This window comes from Mauremys reevesii, linkage group 5 (genome assembly GCF_016161935.1).
Source record: "Mauremys reevesii isolate NIE-2019 linkage group 5, ASM1616193v1, whole genome shotgun sequence".
In the NCBI taxonomy this organism is placed as follows: domain Eukaryota; kingdom Metazoa; phylum Chordata; order Testudines; family Geoemydidae; genus Mauremys; species Mauremys reevesii.
Window position 1 is genome coordinate 52,215,806 of NC_052627.1, and position 26,035 is coordinate 52,241,840.

At 41.5% G+C, this 26,035-nt stretch overlaps 2 protein-coding genes across 9 annotated transcripts in view; one reads left to right on the forward strand and one right to left on the reverse strand.

The window, feature by feature from the left end:
- The window catches only part of ELMOD2 (ELMO domain containing 2), a 46,776-nt gene that overhangs the window by 15,668 nt on the left and 5,073 nt on the right, over positions 1-26,035 (forward strand). For 3 of the 7 annotated variants that reach the window (XM_039541167.1, XM_039541166.1, XM_039541164.1), the window contains exon 9: positions 341-1,649. The exons of 3 other annotated variants lie outside the window; for them this stretch is intronic. In XM_039541167.1, coding sequence (XP_039397101.1) covers positions 341-498 — 158 coding nt within the window. In that variant the 3' untranslated portion in view covers positions 499-1,649. Of the gene's footprint in view, positions 1-340; positions 1,650-2,838; positions 5,761-26,035 lie in introns of those variants that run through there. One more of the 7 variants, XM_039541165.1, reaches the window with a different exon arrangement.
- TBC1D9 (TBC1 domain family member 9) overlaps positions 18,803-26,035 on the reverse strand; it is an 81,670-nt gene continuing 74,437 nt past the window's right edge. For both annotated transcript variants that reach the window (XM_039541151.1, XM_039541150.1), the window contains 3 exons: positions 24,943-25,017; positions 24,716-24,816; positions 18,803-20,988 (listed from right to left, as the gene is read on the reverse strand). In XM_039541151.1, the coding sequence (XP_039397085.1) occupies positions 20,263-20,988; positions 24,716-24,816; positions 24,943-25,017 (902 nt within the window). In that variant the 3' untranslated portion in view covers positions 18,803-20,262. The remainder of the gene's footprint in view (positions 20,989-24,715; positions 24,817-24,942; positions 25,018-26,035) is intronic.

Below are 26,035 nucleotides of genomic sequence, written 5' to 3' on the forward strand. Positions count from 1 at the left end.
ATGGATTTATTTTCAAGCACAGTTTAAAGGAAAAATAAACATTTACCTCCATTTCTCCTCCAAAGCAAGAATTATAACCTGGATGTCTGTCTGGCTATTTCTTCATTGAATAAATTTGGGTGGATGGATCCATACATCAGATCTCAATTTAATAGATATCCAGTATTGTCTAAGGCATGTATTCTTGCTAGTTACTCCTACATTATCCAGAAGAATCACTATTGAATAAAACGAGGCATTGCCTTCTTCCTCTAGGCTGAATGGCTCTGGATCCTCCCAGCCTAAAGTAGAAAAGAATGGATCACAGGTTCTGTAGAACTTTATTTTGTTTTCTTTACAGGTTATCTGGTTTATGAGTTTGACAAATTTTGGTTTGAAGAAGAACCAGAAAGTATTATGCACTTCAACCATTATAGGGAGAAATTCCACGAAAAAGTTAAAGGACTCCTTCTGGACTATAACCTAGTACTTACCTTACAGAATATAAAGAAACCATAGCCTCAGCTGCAGTCTACCCAGTTCTGCTCATAAAATGGAATTATGTATTCTCATGGAATTCTCACATTTACTTCACCAAAAAATTTGTTTAATGATATAACTTTTTATACATATTTTTGAAAAAGCTCAAATTCAGTTATGAAAGCTTGGACAATCAGCCACTGTTTACAGGTCTTATATGCTATTCTCCAAAGGAAAGCTTTTTAAAAAAAAATCCTGTATTGAATCTTTTGCCCTCACAACTTTCTTACACCTCTTGGTGCAGGAACATGAAGCAGGTATTTATGCTGCATTATGTTATCTTCATTATGTAACCTATTACTAGGTTCCTTTTATACCATTAACTATTGATTGGTTGTCTTTAGGAGGGGAAATTGCTTTTGTTTTAGATTTGTTTCTCAAGTCCTGTCCCCTAGTTGTTTATCTGCATATAGCTTGTGGTCCATAAAAAAATTAAACTTCTCTATGTAAAGAGGTCCATGAAGATGATGTAACTATTATTTGTGACTTGGAAGAAGAGGCTTCATTTATTTGTATTTACACACAAGAACAAACATTGTTCTGGTTGAAATGATCCTCCCTCCAGGAAATAAGTGCCCTCAGCCCTGTGCCTGGAACGAACTTCCCTCAAAAATAATAACGAAATAATGTAAGTCCAAAGTTCCTTTTAACAAGGAGATCTTTCATGTCACATGCTGCCATAAATATTTTCAGCTCTCAATCCATCTCTTTCAGTTTGGGCTACAGTTTTTCAGGCTATCTTTTTTGTTGGCCCATTCTCTCTCTCTCCCCCCACCCCCGGAATGTTTTCTGAATGGGGAGTGATATCTAGGAGAATTCCTTAACTTCTTCTTGTAGTTTGTTCATTATTTCCCACAAAACTTTGTTATAGCTGCAATCCATGATTTGTGAAGGTAGCTGGAACTCTTCTTCACTTCATCCATACTTTCAAGGAAGTGTAGGGGTGCAATATTAATAGGATAAAAGCATGTTTCCAGATTTGGCTATTCTAGACAATCCAGGCACTAGGAGTTGGTACCTACAGCAGTTTGTGATGATAAGCATTGTTTAAAATGTTAAACAGGCTTGGCATGAACTTATTGTTTTTTTAAAGCCTACTATTTAAATAAAGTGCCTTCTGCTAAATTCAATCACTGTTTAATTTGATCCTCCATTTAACCTGAGCAGAACTTCAGAAACCTCAGGGGCAGAGACTATCTTTCATATGCTTGAATATGACATAGTGGGTATTATCATGATACAAATACTTTATTGGAAAAAAAAAAGGACAATGCTTTATTTTATCATCTCTGGAAGTTATTCTGAAGAAAAGGCCGACATTATGACTGGGGGAAGGAAAGAAACAAAGGACGATCCTTGTGATTTAAAAAAAAAATTGGAAGATATTCAGACCCTACACTCTAAGTATTATTGTATAGGCTGTGATTTCTATCACTCCAGCCCCTAGTTCCTCTTGATCTACATGAACAACATGATCAGCTGCTTATTGCAGTCAAAATGAGAGTGAAGAGCTTGACCAAAGTAGAGAGCAATTATATAGACAAATTTTGTTTTGTTCTAAAATCTGTTACAAATAGGTGAGGTTTTAAACTTCATTTGAGCTCCATCTGCCAGAAGGTGGAGGGAGATAAAGATTTATCTTCATATTTACATTTGCCCATTACCGTTGTACTTGAAATAGTGCAGTTAAGGGAAGGAGTTTGGTTGTAAAGGAGCTGATGCAATATATCCTTTCTGTGCATACACTACAGTAACTCTTAATTTGGCAAAATCTGTTTTTAAATGTGCTACATTTTGTCCTGCTACACTGAGTGCATGCCTTTCTGGAAGCATGCTGGTACTACAGTGATGACGACTATAAAGGTACCTAGATAGCAGAATTAACCCTTTCTTCATTGGATGTCTGCAAATAAGTTTTGCTGGTTTCAAATTTACTTAATATAGTGAAAAATATGACTGCTAGTGATAAAAAAAATAGAGGTCTAACAAATGTGGATTAAAGTATGATTTCATTCATGAAAGACTTATTCCATGTTTCTCACCACAATATAAATACAAATGAAAAAATATGAAGCACTTCCACTTGGATGATTAGAAACTCCAGATCACTTTAATTCCTTGATTTTGAAAACCGGCCTCATCACCAAATAAACGGTACATTTGAGGTGGTGTAAGATTCTCCCCAAAACATCCTTACCTTATTTTTAAAAAAGACTGATTGTAATTGCCCTTGTAGCAACTGTTTGACGTACTAACACTGTATCCCAGTTCTTGAAAATTTACCAGACACTCATGATATTTTGTATCTACCTTTTGCAGTAGGTTTAGATGTCCACCTAATAAGCAGGGAGCACCACCAGCAAGAAGCCTACTTCTTCTGCTACCCCCAGCTGCTGGGAATTTCATAATGGTGACCATTAAAATGGTAGCTGAGCACCTATACTCAAGGTCCCAAGATTCTTGTCCTGGTTTGGGGCACCATCTTTTGTTTAGTCTGTGGCTGTTAAGTGTCTTGTAAGTTTAGAAATTCCCATAAATAATGTTCAGGTGGAGGGTCAGATCTCTCGGGTTCTGCCTTCTTCCCCCCCCCCACCTCCTGGCTGCTAAGGAATGAGCTCTTCATGATTCTACTTCGCCCCCAGTTTCCATATAGTTTCTCCACCTTAAATAACTCTATTGCTTACCTTGTTGCTGCTGCTCATAACTTTCCTTAGGAATAACAGCATGAAATTGATACGATGTTTGAGGACAAGAGCTTGCTGAACAGAATCAGTGAAACTGGCCATACGGTTGTTAATTTCACTGTGCTGCTGTTTGGCAAAGATACAAGCAGCAACACTAACACAGGAGCTGGAGCCAACTGGCTGCAGAGCTGGCAATCTAGTTTTGTCATCCTTACATTTGGAAGATTATTTTTGCAACTGTAAAGCCTAGAAATGTAACTAGAAAAAAGACTTAACCCTATAATTCTACAGAAATTGGTATGTTAAGCTCCTTTAATCCCAGGAAGACCTTCCTGCTTGCCATTGGCGAAAGGGTTTTTCAAACCCTGTCCTATGCAATTTCAGATTTCATATAGGACAAAAGAAATCTGAGCTAAGGCATCTTGGGATAGAGCCTAGACCAGGGATTCTCAAACTTCCTTGCAACGCGACCCCTTCTGCCAACAAAAATTACTACATAACCCCAGAAAGGGGGACTGAAGTCTGAGCCTGCCGGAGCCCCAGCACCCTGGACAGGAGGCGGGGAGAGCAAAGTCCAAGCCCCACTATCCCAGGCAGGGGCCCTGTAACCTGAGCCCTGCCATCCAGGGCTGAAGTCGAAGCCCAAACCCCACTCTCCAGGGCTGAAGTCTTTGGGATTCAGCCTTTCGGGGTGCGGTTTGGGCTTGGGCCCCATGCCCCAGCAAGTCTAAACACCAGCTCTGGCAACCCCATTAAAACGGGGTTGCGACCCACTGTTTGAAAACCACTGGTCTAGACTGAGTTCAGTCAAAGGTTTGTCATCACTTTTCATAATCAAAACCATGAGCTGAGAATCATGACAACACACAAATTAAGAATAAAGCTACCATCATTAAACACGGAAAAGCTATGTAGTCAAATGTATGGATGTTAGGTCACATGTAATAATTGTTTAAACTGAGTGTATTCTATATTTTTCTAGTTCCCACTGTATTGTTTCCTGAACATTTAAAAACCTAGAATTTGTATGTAGTTTTGTAATATTAAGTACATATTTTGCATGTAGCAGGTTAATTGTATGTACTGGTAACTAGCTAGGCTAGAGTGTAAAAACAGAGCAAAATTTGTGTGTGGGGTGGGTATTTGCCAGAGGCAAAATTGTCTTGCAAAGTCTAGTTAACAAGATTTTATATTAACTATTGAATTCATACTATATAATGACAATCCTAATTTAACAGATGATATAGACTGGGGCTGTGCAAATGACCTGTTTAACTGGATGTAGTCAGTTTGCATAGCATTGAAACTAATTGTGAATACTTGGTTACAAAGCATCCCTAAAATTAAAATTTTGGTTAAAGTTTCTGTTGCTTTTATAATACTGTTTTAGATACACCTCAAGTTTTACTATATGTATTTGACCATTCTTAGAAATAACACAAAATAATTTTTCCAACTTTTCTCCCTTACAACATATTTAAGGCCAAACTTTACTTGATAATGTCCCTTAAAGTAACCTTTTGCAAAAAGCCAATTTTTTTCAAATGAAATTTAAGACCAACACAAGTGCTTCTATTTTTAAATTTTCCATAGAACCTATTTAACAAACTTGCCACTACATTTTTAAACATGGTGTTACTCCATGAGAAAATTAAACTGAAATTAACTAGAAGCTCACCAACAAAGAAAGGTGAAAAATCTTCCTATGGGGTAAGAAATTAAAAAGTAAACAATTTAATTGGGGAAGACACACACAAGCTATTTTAAGTCTGCTTTAATAGCCTACGGTGGTGGTAACACTAAGGATATCTATTTTTAAAAGTGCATTTTAAGGTTGCTTATTCCACTTAAAATGTCAGTGTTGAAAGATGGGATCAGTTGCAGAACATTTGTGCAGACTTACCATTTTAAACTGGAATTGCTAGGTAGAAAAATGAAGACATACCTTAATGAAAAAAGTTTCTATGCTACTGCTGTTTCTGATAAACCAATATGGAGGATCATTGGGATGTACACTGCTCAAGCACACTAGAGGAACAAGCTAATGTAATATTTCCATGCACTGGCATGCTTGGTTTTCAGTCTCTGAACAAATGAGCAGTTCTCAATTCTTCATATTACTCCAGCTCTTGCCTAATTGAAGAAGTCTGTTTTCAATAAATGTTCTATAAAACATGAGTATAAACTTTTGTTAAGATGTATTGTGATGTGAGAACGTTTTCTGTTTTAGTTGGAGGAAGTTTGCATCCTGTACCACTGAAAATATTGTTAATGTGTGATGAAAATGTAGTTCTTTTTTCACATTATAGTCACATTCTTATGGTGCTATAATATAGCCTGAAATGGCATTTCATGTCCTGCGAATTTATGGCACTGTCTGTTACTGGAAGCAGTAGACAGTAGGAAAGTTGGGCAGTAACTTGTCAATACTGTGCAATGAGATAACTCTATACTAATAGAAATGTCAACATTTGCCCCACTATAAAGCAATAATGTAAACTCTGATGTCAGTATGTTGGGCACAATGATAATAAATAAAGAACAAAACCTCCAGACATTCGCAGTGGCAAGATATGCATATTGCTTTGTAAGAGCTTTCTTTCCAGTTTACCTTGTTTTCTCCTCACTGTTAGCTTGCAGTCAGTTCAAAATGAAGCAGTGTAGTTGGTTATTGTCTTTTCCCTAATGTTTTATATTGGTTACCTCTATGAGTGAGACCTAGTCTTAGCATTCCCTTAAGGCCATTCATACCAGTATTCCTTCAGTCATAGGACTTGATTTACATTTGTTTGTTTACCACATCTCTATGCCAGGCAATTTATCATTTGCTGCTGTTTTCAACAATGTAGCTCCTTGGATTTAAGATGAAAAGTTACATTGGAAACCGGACAAATGTGGTCCATATCACAAATACCAGACAGTTGGCTCTAACTGGTGCCTGTGCTGGCAGTCTCAGCAGAGAGACCAAGAAACAATAGGCATTCAAACTAAAATACTCTCACACCAAAGTAATTCTTCCAAGTCAGGGATATGGAACTGCCTAGACATTAAGGAGATTCTTCATACACCTCCCTTCCTCTTCTGAGGAAGTGGATCCAAACACTTCTTCCTCCTCACCATCTAGGGGAAAGAATGCCTCCATCTATGCTTTTAGGAGGGGGTTGATTAAAACAATCTCGCATGGGGGAAGTGTTTAGGTCACTGTCCTGGAGGGGGCTTCCTCCTCGATCTCCATGTGCTTCATGGCAGAGCACAGATGCAACAGGCACGGAGCAGGAGACCCAAAAAGGGTCTTTGGGGCAGGGCCTGTCTTTGTTCTGTGCATGTACAATGACTCACACAAGGGGCTCTTGATTCATGACTGGAGTTGCTAGCTGCTATGATGATACAAATAAACAATGAGCAAACAGCAAAAAATGAGAAGAAACTGCCCAGCAGTAGCCACTAAAGAGACCAGTAGAGATCAGAGGGTGTGAAGCAAGCACCCCAGCTACTTGGTTACCTCGGACTGCCCTGCACAATCATTTGACATGCTGTTCTGCCAGACTTCGCTACAGTGGCCCTGGTAGGGGGTAGCAGTGCTCTACTTGCTTATGTACCTAACATACTCTGTTTGGGTACTGTTTCTGATATTCAGTTGCCCAAGACAGCTTCTGAAAAAGTCTCTTTTCAAAGGCCAAGTACAGAAGTTATCACACTGGGGACTGAGAAAATCCTTTTGTGAGCTGGAGGAGACTTGACTTTGGGTAGGCAGCTCCATCTTTGGAGGGAGTGTGTGTTTTTAAAAGAGTCCCATTAAATGCTCCCTCTCTGACACCTACCTGTCAACAACTGCACCCTGTGTGAGTAGGTTTCTCTTCACTTCATATTCTACAAGAGGCTTAGCAATGAATCATGACAATGTGTGTATTAGCAGGCTACAGTTGCACACCTCAAATATGTTGAGATGCACAAGGCTAAAATGAACAAAGTAATGGATATCATATTAGAAAACTTCCAAGTAATTGATTTTTTTTTTAAGATGGTAAGTGAACTATCAGGATTTCCCTCATCATGACAGCAATTTTCATGGAGGTTAAGGTTTGGATTGTCTTTGAGTGTCTGTAGAAGCAGCAAAGAATCCTGTGGCACCTTATAGACTAACAGACGTTTTGCAGCATGAGCTTTCGTGGGTGAATACCCACTTCTTCGGATGCAAGTGGTGGAAATTTCCAGGGGCAGGTATATATAAGCAAGCAAGAAGCAAGCTAGAGATAATGAGGTTAGATCAATCAGGGAGGATGAGGCCCTGTTCTAGCAGTTGAGGTGTGAAAACCAAGGGAGGAGAAACTGGTTCTGTAATTGGCAAGCCATTCACAGTCTTTGTTTAATCCTGAGCTGATGGTGTCAAATTTGCACATGAACTGGAGCTCAGCAGTTTCTCTTTGAAGTCTGGTCCTAAAGTTTTTTTGCTGCAGGATGGCCACCTTAAGATCTGCTACTGTGTGGCCAGGGAGGTTGAAGTGTTCTCCTACAGGTTTTTGTATATTGCCATTCCTAATGTCTGATTTGTGTCCATTTATCCTGCACGTCCACCAATGTAATATACGCCATCATATGCCAGCAATGCCCCTCTGCTATGTACATCGGCCAAACTGGACAGTCTCTAAGGAAAAGGATAAATGGACACAAATCAGAAATCTCGTTTCCTCCTCAAGACCACAGTTCACTAGTGCTTTGTCCTCTTGAGAGGTTACTCCAGGCTTCTGAGGGAGAAAGACCTCACGCAGCTTCTAAAGTCCCTAAGCATAATTGGTGTGCCCTTGGAGCAGTCAATTGCCCCTGCTGTTGGAGGAAGAATATAGCACTGCTTGAAGCCTAGCACTTGGCATCAATCCCTGTGTCTGATGCATTCTAAAAAGAAGTCTGACTCATCAGTCTCTGAGCAGTAGAAGTATTAGCTGAGTCAAGTGGCACCATGTGCTACTTCTGCTCTGGCTCCACACTGATTAAAATTGGTCACTGGTCTTCTACATCATCTGGTACTATCTACATCAACAACTTTGGTAGAGACTGGGGGAAAAGAGATCTGCATCAGAACCACTTCATTCGATGCAAATACCTTCTACTGTGACACTTTTTTTACAACTTACAGGGATTTGAGAATCACTCCAGAGCTTGAATCACCAATCCTAGATGTGTCTCCATTGTCAGTAGCCTCAAAGCCTGATTTGGTAACAGAACCAGATATTTTGAAAATGGGGAGTTCTCTGGTAGATCTGTTAGCAACCAACAAGAACAAGAAATGTCTCAAGTTTTGCTTTCAAATTTTGAATTAGGGCCCCATATCAGTCGCCTTTCTGATTCCCTGGAGCAATCACCTGATGTATGCTTTTCTACCTTTTCCCTTAATTCATGGCATCTTTCAGAAGGCAAGTCAAGACAACGCACAACTACTTCTCATAGTTCTAACTTGGTCACTTCAGTTCTGGTTCTTAGATCTGCTGCATCTGTTGAGTCAACCATTCATCAAACTTTCAGGACATAATTTCACAGAACCAGTGTCTAGTTCTTCATCTGGATCTTTCCTCTCTACATCTGACAGCTTGGATGCTGGCTGACTGCTGTGGATAGAAATTCTGCGGAGGTTCAGAATATTCGTATTCAGAATAATAATCCCTCCACCAGACTGACATACTAGTAAGTGGAAGCGTTTCTCCCTTTGGGTTACTCAGTGTCACCTTTATCTGGAGGAGACTTCCATTCTTGATATTTTGAACTATTTATTGTCTTCTAAGCCCTCTCGTCTGTCATTTAGTTTAGGGAGAGTTCACTTGGCAGCATGTTCTGCCTATCACACCCTACTGCATACACCCTAGAAGTGTTATCACTAAGGCTAAGATTTTGTCATGGATATTTTTAGTAAAGGTCACGGGCAAGACACAGGCAATAAACAATAAATCATGGGAGTCCCGCTGCCCAGGGCTGGGGTTGACGCTGAGCCCCACCACTACTATAGTTAAGGTAATATTTCTCAGTGTTGCCATAACAACCCATGTTGCAAGACCTCTTACTGTAAAAGAACAGGAGTACTTGTGGCACCTTAGAGACTAACAAATTTATTTGAGCATAGCTTTCGTGGGCTACAGCCCACTTCATCAGATGCATAGAATGGAACATATAGTAAGAAGATATTATATATATACATAATTTCACAGAACCAGTGTCTAGTTCTTCATCTGGATCTTTCCTCTCTACATCTGACAGCTTGGATGCTGGCTGACTGCTGTGGATAGAAATTCTGCGGAGGTTCAGAATATTCGTATTCAGAATAATAATCCCTCCACCAGACTGACATACTAGTAAGTGGAAGCGTTTCTCCCTTTGGGTTACTCAGTGTCACCTTTATCTGGAGGAGACTTCCATTCTTGATATTTTGAACTATTTATTGTCTTCTAAGCCCTCTCGTCTGTCATTTAGTTTAGGGAGAGTTCACTTGGCAGCATGTTCTGCCTATCACACCCTACTGCATACACCCTAGAAGTGTTATCACTAAGGCTAAGATTTTGTCATGGATATTTTTAGTAAAGGTCACGGGCAAGACACAGGCAATAAACAATAAATCATGGGAGTCCCGCTGCCCAGGGCTGGGGTTGACGCTGAGCCCCACCACTACTATAGTTAAGGTAATATTTCTCAGTGTTGCCATAACAACCCATGTTGCAAGACCTCTTACTGTAAAAAGAACAGGAGTACTTGTGGCACCTTAGAGACTAACAAATTTATTTGAGCATAAGCTTTCGTGGGCTACAGCCCACTTCATCAGATGCATAGAATGGAACATATAGTAAGAAGATATTATATATATACACATACAGAGAACATAGAAAAGTGGAAGTAGCCATACCAACTGTAAGAGGCTAATTAATTAAGAGGAGCTAGAATCAGCAGGAGAAAAAAAACTTTTGTAGTGATAATCAAGATGGCCCATTTTAGATAGTTGTTAAGTATCCTCAGACCTTCTTGTCAAGGGGAAACAGATTCAATATGTGTAATGACCCAGCCACTCCTAGTCTCTAGTCAAACCCAAGTTAATGCTATCTAGTTTCAATATTAATTCAAGCTCAGCAGTTTCTTGTTGGAGTCTGTTTTTGAAGCTTTGCTGTTGCAAAATTGCTACCTTTAAGTCTGTTACTGAGTGACCAGAGAGGTTGAAGTGTTCTCCTACTGGTTTTTGAATGTTATGATTCCTGATGTCAGATTTGTGTCCATTTATTCTTTTGCGTAGAGACCGTTCGGTTTGGCCAATGTACATGGCAGAGGGGCATTTTTTTCTCCTGCTGATTATAGCTCATCTTAATTAGCCCCTTACAATTGGTATGGCTACTTCGACTTTTTCATGTTCTCTGTATGTGTATATATATCTTCTTACTATATGTTCCATTCTATGCATCTGATGAAGTGGGCTGAAGCTTGTGATTATGACACTAGACTGGGACACAAGAGATTTGGATCACTGACTCCAACAGGATTACTCACATGAATAATGCTAAGCACTGTGTTTCCAGTTCCCTATATATATAAAATGAAGATAACATTTCCTTTCTCCCACCCTTTGTATGTCTTGCCTACTTAGGCTTAGACAGCATCATGACAGAATTTCTGAAAAACCTTGGTCCACATGGCTGCAAGTGGCTGACATGCTTCCTTACTGAGTGGATACCCTTGGCCAAGCGCCCAAGGTTTGGCAATAGGCAAAGGCCACTGCCATCCTGAAACCAGGGAAAGCAGCTGACAATCTGAAAAACTACTGGCGGATATCAATACTATGCATACCATACAAGGTCTTGGAAGGGATGATATACCAAAGACTTACACCCATCTTTGAGGACTACATCTCCAAAGAGAAATCCAGGTTTAGGCTGGGACAAAGCACCTGCAATAAGGCAATTGCACTGACTACCTATATCAAAGCTAGCTTTCAATGCTGGCTCAAAACTGCAGTGACCTTTATGGACCTGTCCTTGGCATATGACTTGGTTTGGCCGGACGGCCTGCTTCTAAAAGTGTTGAAAATAGCATGTTGTGGAAGAACCCACTGCACCCACTGACAGTTATGCTCACCAATTGCAAATTTCATGTAGATCTAACAGACCTAGCCTACTGAACAATGGGCTTCCACAGGGATCCATCTCGTCACCATCATTCTTTAATATTTATATCAATGACATGCCATCGACTTAGTCATGGAAATTTGGATACTCAGAGGATCTCATGCTCGCCATCCAAGCGAGCACTTTTACCCAAGTGGAATGAATCCTCTCAGAAAAACTGGAGGAGTACTATTGGTTATGGCAACTCCAACTGAATCCTCAAAAAACAGCTGTCTCTGGATTCCACCTGAGGAACCTGCATAGAAGAGCTTGAATGTCACCTTTGAAACCAACATCAGGCATGAGGATTTCCTGAAATATATTGGAGTGTGGTTCTGGGTTGTAGCCTCATGTACTGCCAACATCTGATGATGACTGCTGCCAAGATAACGACTATGAACAACATAATCCACAAACTAGCCAGATCCGGTTGAATAGCAGATGCTCATGCCCTGTGGACAACTACCTCATCTTCTCAGCAGCTGAATATTGCATGCTGGTATCTGCAGGTAGTGTACATACAAAACTTCTTGTTGTGCAATTTAACACTGTTATAAGAATTGTCACGAGTGCTGATGTCAACACTGACAGCCTGGCTTCCTGTCCTCGTGCATATCTTACCACCATCTCCAGGGAGAGGCACATGTATATCCTGGAACATTTTAAATAATTTCAATATGAATCTCTCAATTAGCCAAGGTCTCAAAAAGTTGGGCACAGCTAACCCTCTAGAAACCATATAGGCCCCATTTCCCCAAACAACCTCCTGTCCCTTTCCCCCTTACCTTATCCTCTTGCTGAGTGGCTTGCAATTCTCCATTTTCAGGGAACAACAGCAGACCCATTCTCCTCTCTAGCATCTCCAAAGGAGATTCTGCTGTTATCTGCTTCTCCAGGCTCCAAGTAATTATTTTTCTTCAGGTGTCTGATAGCTGATGACAATAGTGGCATAGATTCAGTCTTTGGTCTGAGGATCCTCCTGCCAGATACCTTCTGTGTTTTCCCTTGTGTTCAGCTTTCCAGCTGTCCACAGCCCTCAATCTAAGAAGAAAGAGGCAACTCAGGTGCACTGAGCCTATCTCAGAATGCTCTCTCCTGAGGGGAGGAGCTGTGACTGCTCTCTCCTCTCAAGTGGCCCTATCTCCTTCTCAAGAATAGCTGAGAAATTACTGAAGACCAGGATATAGAGTGGAAAGAAAGTTCCAGAATGTTTGTGTCATTCTCCTTCCTGCTTCTTCAGTACTGTCCAGGCTGCTACTGGCTGCTACTGACAGACCACTAAACTAGTTCTTATACTCAGTCTTTTAACTGCCTGTCTCTCTTTCATATGTCCTAAGACTGTTGGCAACTATGCACCACCATAGTGCACAATGTAGTTTCCAGCTAGGCCAAACCCTACATCTCTTAAGTTCCAGAGCATTGTATGAGTATTTTGCACAATATAAATTTATGACAGGAGTATAATAATAATAATGGTGTTAGTGTTGATATGCAATGTCCTAGGATTCTGTTCTTTTTTTAAAATAAAAATTTACAAAGAAAGTGCCCTTTCAGAAGTCCAATTGATGATCAGTAATTATTAAAGGATATCAAAAAGCTAGCGAAGAAAATGCTCTATTTCTCAGTAGTTGGTTATGGAGTAACTGCAATCTCAAAAGACCTGCCTGTTGTTCTAATGACAACAGTAAAAGGACAATGGTAGGAACAACAAAGTGCAGGCTAAGATATAACAGGACATGGGGAGGCAGTTCTTAAATGTGACCTGAAATGAAAAAAACAAAAATTGAGCTTGTGCCCTTTTTTGCACCTTTATGATGTATCATTTATAGAACATAAAATAAATGCAGTTTGATTGCTGTCACACATCAGTACCTTCAGCTTCCCATACTGTTCTGAAGCTGTATGGGATAATATGGGAAGCTGGCTTTCTAGTGTTGAGGATGAGGTCCCCCTTCTCCCCAATATCACTTAATAAAAACAAACCTTGCCATCATCATGTCCAAGACACCCCCTGCCAACGGTCACCAGCAGCCACCTCAGACGTGGGATCATCCTCAAAAACAGCTATTAAGGAATCTGTTCCTTAAAAGTCCACAAAAAAGCAGCTTCACTCTTCACCACAGTGAGATTCACCTAAAAAAGCCATCTCCAACCGCGAAGTTCACCACAGCACTGATGGCACCAAGAGTGCCGGACCGCAAGGCACCGGGAACGTCTGGTACAGAGATGTCCTGAGGAACTAAAGACCTGGTGCTGTCTAGCTCTCATGCAGGTGCAGGTACCAAAGCCAAGCCTCCTAGCTTGGCACCAGTGGAGCCTAAGAAAACTCAGGCACCAGACAGCACAATGGCGCCACCTGCTGCGCTGATACAATGCAGCAACTCTGATTGCCAGCCTGAGGTGGACCTCCTGATTACTTCAACTGTAGGGACTCCGCTTTTCGGCACCGATGGCACCCCAGCCAGACTGGGACCAAGCCTGGCTACTACCCCCGCTGGCTCAGATCATCCTCTTTCCAGCAATGAGGAAGAAGAAGAGGAGGCAGGGATGTACACCCCTCGCCATTCCTCACCCAAACGTGGACCCTCACGGCACCAAACATCTCTGGATGGAAGAGGCAGGCAGGCTCCACAATGGGTGCCACCTCCCATGGCCCTCCTACCAAGCTGGGCCTACTGGGACCCATGGGCATTATACAGGACCCAGAACATCAGCCCCCCAACCCACCCAGGTCCAGAACAACGCAATCACCTTCGCCACCTGCCCCAGGTTCCCCAGAAATGCCGGAGGAGGTAGAAGAACCTGAGGATGCACCTGATGACGATACCCTCCCACCTATCCACATTTCCTCTTTGTCACCAGATGAAACAATGTCGCCACCTCCACATCAGGAGATGACTTCCAATCCTTTCAGGATCTATTTAAACGGGTAGCTAACTCCCTTGACATATCACTGGCAGAGCTACCAGAGACACAGCATAAACTAACAGATTTCCAAGCTTCTCTATCAGTTAAGGTTGCACGTTTTCTCAGATGTCAACCTTTATTGAACATCGTTTTGAAGTGTTGGTCAAGGACATGAGAACCCCACATTCTCCAATCCCAGAGTTACATCCAATCTCCAGCCCATTTGGAAACCACCTGTCACCATTCTACCCAGTCTGGAAACCCATTACTCAGACAAATGGGTCCTGGAAATTATCCAGAAGCGCTACTCCATCCCCTTTCTCTCTATTCCACCCCCCTGCCCCATCCCTCCTTCAGGGAACCCACTCACACACCTGCCAGAGCAGGAAACGTACCATCTCCTACAATTAGGTGCTGTGGAACCCGTACCAGCTCAGCATAGGGGCAGAGGGTTTTATTCACATTACTTTCACACTCAGAAGAAAACAGATGGGTGGAAGCCCATTCTCAACTTGTGAAAACTAAACAAGTTCGTGAGAACACAATGTTTTGAGACGGTGACTAACAACCATAATTATGGCATTGGAGAAAGGAGATTGGCTCTTGGCCCACGACCTGCAGGACACTTACTTTCATGTTACCATTCACCTGGCACACAGGTGGTTCCTGCGATTCACTCTAGGGAACCTGCATTACCAGTACAGGGTGCTTCCCTTCAGCCTGTCCACTGCCCCAAGGGTGTTTTCCAAAGTTCTTGCCATCACAGAAGCATACTTTCGCAGTCAGGGGGTGATCATCTTTTCCTACTTAGATGACTGCCTTCCAAAAGCACCAACATACCAGGCAGCAATCGACGGCACTCAACACTATAACTCTGTTTACAGACCTACGGTTACAAATCAACATTCAGAAATCCACTCTGACGCCCACCCAACAGTGAACTTTATAGGGGCACACCTTGACTGTACAAAGCAACAGCAGGACTACCCCACCGCTTTCTTACCTTAACAAATCTAATTACAATAGTAAGAAAGTCAGCCCACAAACATCTGCCAGAACGTGCCTACAACTCCTGGGGCACATGGCGGCTACGACTTTTGTCATGAAACATGCCAGGCTCCACATGAGATGCCTACAGGCCTGGCTGCACTGTCTATATTCCACACAGGCAGTCACTCAACAGACGTCTTGCAATGCCCAGCAGGGTAAAGGACTCACTCACATGGTAGGCAGAACATACAAACATTTTCTCAGGTGTCCCCTTCCAACAAAAACCTCCAACTATAATGATTACCATAGACGCATCTCTGGTGAGATGGGGGGCATATTTCTGTGACAATACCATCCAAGGCACTGGTCCCCAGCAGAGTCCAATTTTCACAAATCTGCTGGAGCTATGGGCAGTCTGAAATGCCTGCCATTACTTTTTCTCTCTAATCTGCAACAGGACTGTCCAGATTCTCACAGACAACTTGGCGACTATTTTTATATAAATCGCCAAGGAGGGGCCCGACCCTATCCACTCTGTGCAAAAGTGGTCTGCCCCTGGCAGTGGTGCAGCTTCAACAACATAGACATCATGGCATCCTACCTGCCCGGATGCCAAAATGCCACAGCAGAGCAACTAAGCAGGAACTTTTCACAAACCCACGAGTGGGAGATGGATCCTGGAATATTAAAAACTATATTAAAACAATGAGAATTCCCCTCAGTAGATCTCTTTGCAATGGTCCACAATGCCAAGTGCCCTCAATACTGCTCCTGGGCTGGACTGGGATACGACTCTCTGGGAGATACCTTCTGTGTGAAATGGGAGGCCTCACTGCTGTATGCCTTCCCCCTCTATTGAGCTGTGTCCTTCACAAGATCAAGCAAGACAAATCCAAGATCAGCCCCATTGCATCAATATGGCCCAGACAAACATGGTTTCCATACCTAAAACAGATGACTGTGAGACCACCACAAATCTTTCCCCATATGCCTTATCCACTGACACAGGACGCCTCCATCACCCCAACATTTCAAAACTCCCTCTCAAGGCCTCACTAAACCATGGATGACAGGACTCAAGCCAAACTGTTCCAAGAAAGTACAAGACATACTACTAAACATGAAAGACATACATGCACAAGTGGAAACAATTCTGTACCTGGTGCCAGGACAAGCAGATTATTCCACAGTCGGTCCCACTACCCATAATCCTCAATTACATACTGACACTCAAAAAATCAGGCCTAGCTACTAGCTCACTCAGATAGCACCTACCAGCCATCACCTCCTTACACTCTTAAGGTGGATGGAGTCATCATCTTCACTCACCTGCTCACTAAATGCTTCCAAAAGGGCATAGAGAACACTTATCCCACACTACAGGATCCAGCCCCCATGTGGGATCTCAATCTCGTTTTCCATGCCCTCATGGGAAAACCCTTTGAACCATTAGTGGTCTGCTTGTTGTTGAACCTATTCATGAAGGTTGCCGTCCTAGTACCTATCACGTCAGCAAGAATGGTGGGAGAGCTGGGTGCCCTAATGGCACACTCACCAGTGTTCCCTCTAATTTTTCCTGCGCATGTGCAGAATGAATTGTTATGTGCACCAATATGGAGATGATGTGTGACACATCACCTCCATATTGGTGCACATAACAAAATTAATGTGGTGGGGCCGAGGGATTAAGAAGAGAGAGGGGGTCTGGGTGTGTGTGTGAGAGAGAGAGAGAGAGAGAGAGAGAGAGAGCGCGCGCTCTGGGGTTGGGCCAGGGATGCAGGCTGCCTGGGGGCAACAGTGGAGAGAGAGGACTCCCCCCCCACCACAGCTCTTTCTCACCTCAGCAGCACCTGGGCTCGGAGGGAGAGAGGTGCTTCTCTCCCGGCCATGGCAAGTCTGTGGTGGGTCGCCTCTTCCCCAGACACGGCAAGTCCAGGGCAGGTCTGTGCTGGGGCCGGCGGGGAGGGGTGCCTGTCCCTGCCGTGGCAGGTCTGTGCTGGGGGAGAGGTGCCTCCCCGCCACAGTCCTGAGCCCCTGCGTGGGGCTCAATAGGCGGCTGTGCAGCTTAGAGGGAATTAGACACCCATCTTGTACCACATTCTTCAAAGATCCTGTTTCCAATGCCAGCTTTTTGTGGTGTGCATGTCTGTATACACTGCATCAGGCTGCAGCCCCTCTTCCGGCTCGTCCAGAACCTCTTGTTGAGTTTCTGGCTGCACTTTTCCCTGCACATTTTTATATATGCTTACCCCATCTGTGGCCCCATGAAGTCGCGGGACCACCTTGTCAACCTCCTCCTAGCCATTGCCAAAGGGGCCATTTATAACACCAGGGAGAGGAGATTGGCTGAGGGGGTGGGGGGCCTGCAACGGTGGGTCCTGTTTTCATTCTTTCATCCATTCACGCATCCGGGCAGAGTTCCTCTGGGCGGCATCTGGTTCCTTGGATGCTTTTGAGGAGGTCCTGTCCGGGGTTCGCTGCTCGGTGTCCCCTTATGGTTCCCTAGTTTTGGGCCTTTGACCCCAACACCTGTTCCTGTTTTTTTTCTTCATTGTTCCCCAACTTTGGTTGAGTTCTGGGTTAAGTAGCTCCTCCTGGGGGAGGGGCCTTTAGCTGTGGGCGGGCTTACACCCACCCACTTCCCAACTCCCAGTAGGACCACCCTTCCAGGGCTCCTTCATGGAGCCATGAGCACTGGCATGTACCTGGTAGTTTATCCTGTTCCCAATGCCTGTCTCTTTTGTGGCGTGAGAGAGACCCTGGCACACACCTACCTTGAGTGCGCCAGGTTGCAGACCCTCTTCCGGCTCCTCCTGGACCTCCTGTGTTTTTGGCTGCATTTCCCCCCACCCCCATATAGACGTCCTATGACTTTGTGGGGCTACAGATGAGATCTCCTCTTCAACTTCCTTTTAGAGATGGTCACTTTAGCCGTGGCCAACATCAGGGAGAGGATGTTGGCTGTGGGGGTTTTCTGCGACTGTGGGGCCTATTTCTATTCCACTTTCCGCTCACATATCTGGGCAGAGTTTCTCTGGGCGGCGTCTGCTGGCTTCCTTGACACCTTCGAGGAGCAGTGGGTGCTGTCCGGGGCTCTCTGCTCAGTGTTCCCTTCAGTTTCCTTATTTTTGACCCTCACACCTGTCCTTGTTTTCTTTGTTTTCCCCCATACTTGTGTCCTGGACTCAGTGGATCCTCCACATGGGCTGGGGGAGAGTCCTTCAGCTGTGGGTGGGCTTGTGCCCACTTCCCGGAACCCAACAGGACTGTCAGGGCTGCCTTTGTCACAATACAGTAATGGCTATTTCACAATGCATATGCACACTTGCTCTGCTAACATTATAACTTTGGCACCTCAGCTTATCTGTACCTTTTAAAAAAAAATCTTCATTTTTGTAATTTAAATAGAAGAGTGCATATCAAATTGTGCCTTAGAAATATACAGCAAAAAATCACATCTATAAAATCAATCAGGTTTTTAAAAAAAAACACAATAATTCTAGCTTTCTAAGTTTAAACACAACAGGGAAAATGTTTAATGACATTCTGTAATGTGAGAAACTTCCGCTGAATGATTGTTACATCAGAGCATATTCCTGTTACAAACACACAAATATTGAATAAAATGAAGTCATGAAACAATTGACATTTTGTGTTCTGAAATCAATAGTTGGAGATCCCAAGTCATTTGCTTCATGGAATTTCCACTGCACAGCTGTGTAATAATACACAATCATCTAATTTTCCATTTAGCATGGGTTTAATAGTTAAAAAAGAACCACATTCTTTGCAGAGTGTATTTTATTCGTTCACATTTATCTGTGGTTAAAGACCACATCGACAGTTTTTAAATGATTATTTTAAAACAAAAAAATTAAACAGCAGCTTTGGGTATCAAAATATGGAACAGTTACATGGACATAATGTATAGTAGTATAAAAGAAACCCAACAGTTTTCTGGTGAAAAGATTTTGAAGACAGCAAATAAAATTTAGGCATGTAGGAATGATCCTGAACTAAATAACTGAATTAGAAAACATCTAGCAACAGAAAAAAAATCTTGAATATTTGTATAAAAAAAGCAAGGATTCAAAGTGCAGGTGCTCCAGCTTTCATTTTAACGTATTCAGTAAATTGATACAGGATAATATTTATATTCTATAGAGTGACAGTGTTCTCAATAAGACTTTAAAACATTCAGTTACATTATCTTGCAGATTTTTTTCAGTTTACATTATTTCTACTTTCCAGTGCTGTAAATGAAGACATATACAATGCAGGTTTTTCATTTCTTACACTACTGAGGATATATTATTAGGTTGGTGGTAAACGTTAGTTTTGTGAGCTGAATAATATTAGCTACGCTGCAGATCCAGCTATAGATGTACTTTTATATTTAATGTTTAAAAACATCTTTTCCACTTTAAAAAAGGGATACTCCCAATCTGTTGAGAAACCAGTCTATAACTTCCTTAAGCAAAGAAAGGCAGGTCCCAGGAAATATCTTGAGAGGATGTCTTTTATATATTTAAAAAAAACACAAAATCAAAGCATTCATTAAAACCATTAGTCTCTTAAAAGAAAAACAGACATCCCCCAGGGATGCTGCATGGCATTTACTTTTCTTTCAGGTCCTATACAGATTGAGTGTCCCCTTTAAATTTTAGAGATCTCCCACTTCTTGTCAAGAATCAGGCCTTTTTGATAGGTCTGTTTTAAAAACGTACACAAATATCTGTCATTCCATTTAGAGTTACGAATTGAGAACTAATCTTTACCATTTTTACACTGACAGCAGGGTTAATAATACACACATTTCACTGACAACTGTATTTTTTCTGTATGTTGAATAAAAGGTGCATTCTTGTAACATTTCTCACAAAAAGTGATTACAATTCAGGGGAGTTATATCTGCACCCCACCATTTTCACTTTAGTGAAAACTACCATGTTTTAAAATACCAGGACCTGTGTCAGGTACTAATAAATATGTAATAAAAAAATCTAAAATAAAAGACCCCAACTGCCCTTTCATCCCGACATAGTAGAGATCTCATAGTCACTTGTGGACGTTATTGGCTTGCCCATCATTCGTATGTTCTTTGCATTAGTAATTCTAGCCATCATGGACACAGGCTTGTCAAAGTACCTCACCAGTGCTGGTTCAGTCAAGAGAGAGGCTAAAAATTGCTCAAAGGTAATGGCCCAGTCTCTGTCAATGCTAGTGCTTCTACGCAGAGAAGTGTTGTGGCTGCTTTGCACCAAAACCGTATCTTCACCTATGTCCTCACAGTGGAGCTTTTCCTCCTCATGTGAGCCTGCACTCAGTACTGAATAGGAGGACATGGAGCTGTCATCTTTAGTATCATCATCAGAAATAAGCATGGAAGAACAAGCTCCATTGTCCCTGGGAGAAGAGTCTTCAAGCTTAATGTCTTCCATCTGTGCACTCAATACATTATCAGTGCAAACTGTCTCCTCCTCATTAGCAATGAGGCTGGCTTGAAAGGATTCACGCTGGTCAAAATCATACTGCTGGCTCCCCTTCTTCTGAAACAACATACTCTGAATAGCTTTGCTGCAGTTGTTACTGCTACTGTCTGTATTTTTTGTGGGCTGAACAGTGAAGAGCTTACCAACCTCACCAATCTCCAAAAGCAAACTTGTCACAGCAGCAGTGGCATGGTATAGATCTTGTTCATTGGGGTCTTCACTGAACATGTTATACATTGTCTTGCACAGTTCAATAAATTGCCCCTAAGTGTAGAGGATAGAATTAATTTTAATTAAAGGAATGGCAGCAAATATAGTCTTTGAGATTTGGGTATAAATCAGTTTAAAGAAATATGTGTGGGACATTGGGGATCAAGTAGTTCATATGATGAAGTCAGAAGTAGTCTACATATTTTAGAATATTTTCTAGTATTCAAGAAAATTATATATTTCTCTAAGATGCTTCCATCAAATTGCTGGATTGAATTATTTTCCACCTCCCAGGCTAGTACAATTTCCCCTGCCTTAGCCTTAGGCCACAGTGGAGGAGAGTCAGTGCTTCTGGTTGCTCAGAATTTTACCCTTCTGACCAGAAGAATAGTGGCCTCTATCTTAGTTCTCACCAAGCCATAAAGGAGAGAATTAAAAGTAGAGCATGTGTCCTACAGGACTCCAACAACATGAAGGTGTGGAGGAGGAACAGGCACCATTGAGTGTCAGGGTGGCTAAAAATCAATAAATTATAAATATTAAAAATAATTTTTAAAAAATCAGATTTTTTAATTTAAATCTGTTTTTAAATTTAAATTAAATATTTTTTTAAAAAAAAATAGTCAAACCACTGAGCTGGTGGAAGTTCTTGGCTAACCACCTGGAACTAGAATTTTCTGAAGTGCTAAACCAATTTTGACAGTGGTAGCCTCTTCTGCAGATGCAGAGAATTTTCTTCATTTTAATTTATTCAAGTAGTTCAACTCAATTCAGTGTTTAGTTTACTGGAAGTTCAGAAATTGATTTTCCGAAAAAAATGAAAAGCTTTTCCCTTTACCAATCTATGAATAAAAACAAGGTGGGAGAGGATGAGATCTACTAGTTCTAAAAATCTTAAAGGACATTGTGACCAGAAACTTCAGTTCAATCACTAACTAAAGATAAAACTTTGTTTTCATTAATTAAATGAAACTATATTAAATATTGTGGATACATAAGGATGGAAAAGTAAGTTTATCAAAACATGCTTTGCATTTAAAACTAACTGGTTTATTAATTAATTTTAAAATGCTGTTTTAGGGCATTTTTAATTCAATTCAAATTTCTATCCAAATGCAGCTTGACATAACTCATGAGTAAAAAATTAACCATCTAGTAAATAAGAAAAGCATCATTCACCATTTTGTAACATAAAAAAAGTAAAAATTAACAATCTGATTTAAATGTGTTGTTTACCCAGGGTTTTCAGAACCCACAGCAGGGGTAACTTAACTGTTTCACTCCATGAGCTGTCAGGAACAAATCAATGGGACCACACCAATTCCATCTGATAAATGATTAATGCAAGTAAGCATGCTCTATCTAAAACTGCAGTTTATTAGACTTAAGCACACACAAACATAAGCAATAGGTAAATATCTGGGATGTTCTAAACCTAATATCTGGAACAGTATTGACCAATTAACAGTGGGTACACAGGGGCCAGCTGCTCACCAGCCAGGGAGAAAAAGTGTTACGAAAAATCTCTCTCAAGATGGCTTCAGAGGACTGCTTCAAAATACACCATATTAGCTAGTCTTTTATAACTAACTTCTATAAAACACACAGGTCATAATGACCCCTACTAAATCATCATTTTTCCTAACTTTTAGTAAACTTCTATATCAAAGGCGCCCTGACTCAAGGTCTTCCATCCACCAAGGTTTTCAGTCTCACTTGTTGACTTGTTTTTCCCCCTCCTCCCATCAGGTCTGGCTCTACTGTTTTTGCCGCCCCAAGCAGCGCGCTGTATTGCCACCGCGGACAGCGGGGGCAGTCTGTGTGCCGTTAGGGCAGCTCGCGCGTTTCTGCGGCGGCGGCAATTCGGCGGCAGCTTCTGTCTTCAGCTGGAAGACAGAAGCTGCACCGCCGTGGACAGATGAACATAGAAGCTGCCACTGAATTGCGACCGCCGCGAAAATGTGCAAGCTGCCCTAACAGCACATGGACTCCCCCCGCCGTCCGCGGTGGCAATTCGGCATGCTGGTTGGGGGCAAAAAAAAACACAGACTGCCGCCCCAAGCACCTGCTTGGGATGCTGGTGCCTGGAGCCGGCCCTGCCTCCCATTCAGATTAGCAGAAACTGCCAGCTAGTTTTGACCTTGCCTCTAAAAGCCTGCTTTCCAATTAACCCTTAACTACGTGGTGTTCTATTTTATTAATTCATGGTGGCTGAATGCACATAATATGGTTGCAGTTGGCTTGATCACATACTGGGGTACACACACTGTTACTGTGGATTTGAGGGATGTGTTAGGTCACAGAAGTGCTTAAATAAATGTGTATAGATGTAGAGTATTTTTCTGGTTAGCAAAAGGAAGCACCAAATTTAGTGTAAAGACCATATTTAATTGCAAATCAACCCATATTTTAATAGTTACCAATGAGAATCATCTTTTAGGAAAATAACTAAAAAAGTACCAGGTTTCCTGCTTGCTGGTTTAAATCATGATTTAAATTGGTGATTTTAATCACTTTGATTTGAAATTTAAATCAATCTTCCCTGTTGATTGAAAATGGTAATCCAGATAAACAGAGTTTCAGTCTTCAAAACAAAGTACTCAGACATGGAGGTAAGAAATATATTGCATAAGATAGTCTAAAGAGGGAATAACTAGAATTAATAGGATGAAAAGAAGTAGCATTTAGGCTATATGAGTGTGTGTACACTGCAGCTGGGAGCATGCTTCCCACTGTGGGTAGACAGACATGCGCTAGCTCGCTACCAACAGCGGCATGTATGTGGTGGCATGGGTGGTGGCTAGCCCTAGCTGCCTGAATCCGTATCCAAGGTGTTGGGCAGGCTTGTACTTGGGCAGCTAGCTCACGTCACTGCCTGTGCCGCTGAGGCCACATTGCTATTTTAGCACACTAGCTCAATCAGAGATAGCGTGTGTCTGTCTCTGTGCACTGGGAAGCGTGCTCCCAGCTGCAGTGTAACCATACCTTTAGACTGTGGAATCCTCTCCCAATGGAAATGGCAGAAGTCTCATCTCTTTAAAAAATTAAAGATGGATTGGACAAAACACAGGACAATTTACTGTAGAGAATAATCCTTCACTGCCCACTCATGAAAGGAATAGCTGCCCAACAAGGCTATGTCTACACGTAAAACACTATAGCGGCATAACTGCAACTGTGCCTTGTAGCGCTTCAGTTTTTCATAGACCTAGTGCTGTGTACACTGGGGATAGACCTAGTGCTGTGTACACTGGGGATTAGGTCACCTTAACTGCACCACTCAGGGTGTGGATTTTTCATACACCTGAGCAACACAGATAACTCAACTTAATTTTCTAGTGTAGACCAGGCCATAGTCTTTACAATCTCTAACTTCTGTGAGTCTAAGGAATAAAACAGTCAACCAGTTTTTCCCCTCACAAGAATCTGTCAATAGGACACAGGGGATCATTATTTTTGAATTTCTGGGACTGGCAGTCTCCTTCCAAAGCATCTTTTTTTAAAAATTCCACAGATATACATGAATGATGTACCATTTATTTTTAACTCCCAACAGAAGTTTGGATGGCCTCATATTGAATATCACCAACCTGCGCGCTTTGTTCCCCCCATTCCTCACCCCAAAACAGCCATTCTAATATTTGCAATATTTTTAAATCAAGTTGTCATATGAACCTGCAATTTGAATACTAACATTTGATCAATCTACTATATATGCCAAAATGAATATGACCAAACTTCTAGCATTTATGAAAAATAACTCAATGTCAACAGAATTTACCTGATTCAGTCTGGGTAAATCCTTTGCATTCTTTGCTTTGGATTTATTCTCTTGACTCCACATTCTCAGGTAGTTTCGATTTTCTTGTGAGTTTTTCTTACCTAATGTCAGTGAATTGGCCAGAAAAGAGGAAGACAAAGTCTATCATGAGGTCCTGCATTAGCATTTTTTCTTTCTTCAAAATAATCCATCTTTCAAGCAGTAAAATATACAGAGAAAATATGTACCTTTGTCTGGTTTCAGGCTCACTGAAACAAACCCATCGTCTGCCCCTTGTTTGTTCCTACTGTCAACGCCAACAACTATTGGGAAGTATTTACAAAACGAGAGATTTATTGTAGTTTCAGATATGCATGTGTATTGTATTCATGTTTACAGAGCAAAACAAAGTAGAATAAGCAAAGTTTTACATTTATGAAAGGACACAGTCAAGAACGAGAGGACTAAACTATGACCAATTTTTTGCTTATTTTTATATCTGCTTACAACTTCCATGTAATTAATAAAATAAAGACATGTACAAGGGCCATCTTTGTGTACAATATAATGCCCAGGGCCATGATTAAGGAATCCACCAAATAAATATCACCACCATCTGCTTACAGTGATATCCATATGATAACTTGAATTTATAATGTACATCTAATTGCTCCTCATACACTCTATCCACTAAGCAATCTCCCAGGAGACCACTTTAACATTCCAATCAATCAGCAGCTACAGTTTCAAACAACCTTCAGAAACATTTTTTCTTCTTCTTTTCCCCAAAACTACAGAAACCCACTGTGCATGAGGGGCAATGTTCAGTCCTCAAAAACAGTGACATGTAACTTCCAATATCTCCAGGCACTTCAGGGTTGGAACCAGGAGCTTTAAGCCACTAGAAAGGAGAGATTCTCTGCTTCCTAATGGGGGACATAGAAAGCTTCAGACTTCAGAAGTTGTTGTATTATAATGTATTAAAAATATATTTTAAGTAGATTTTAGAGGTTTCTTATTATAGCTTCTCTCTTCATCCAAGCTCTGTACAGGGGTACACATGATGTTTCATAGATTCCTAGGCCAAAATGGACAATTGTGATCACCTAATCTGACCTCCTGTGTAACGCAAGCCACAGGACTTCCCCAAAATAATTCCTAGAGCAGATCTGTTAGAAAAACATCTACTCTTGATTTAAAAAATGGTCAGTGATATAGAATCCACCACAACCCTTGGTGAATTGTTCCAGTGGTTAATTGCTCTCATTGATAAAAATGTATGCCTTATTTACAGTCTGAATTGGTCTAGCTTCAACTTCCAGCCATTTCATAAGCTTTTTT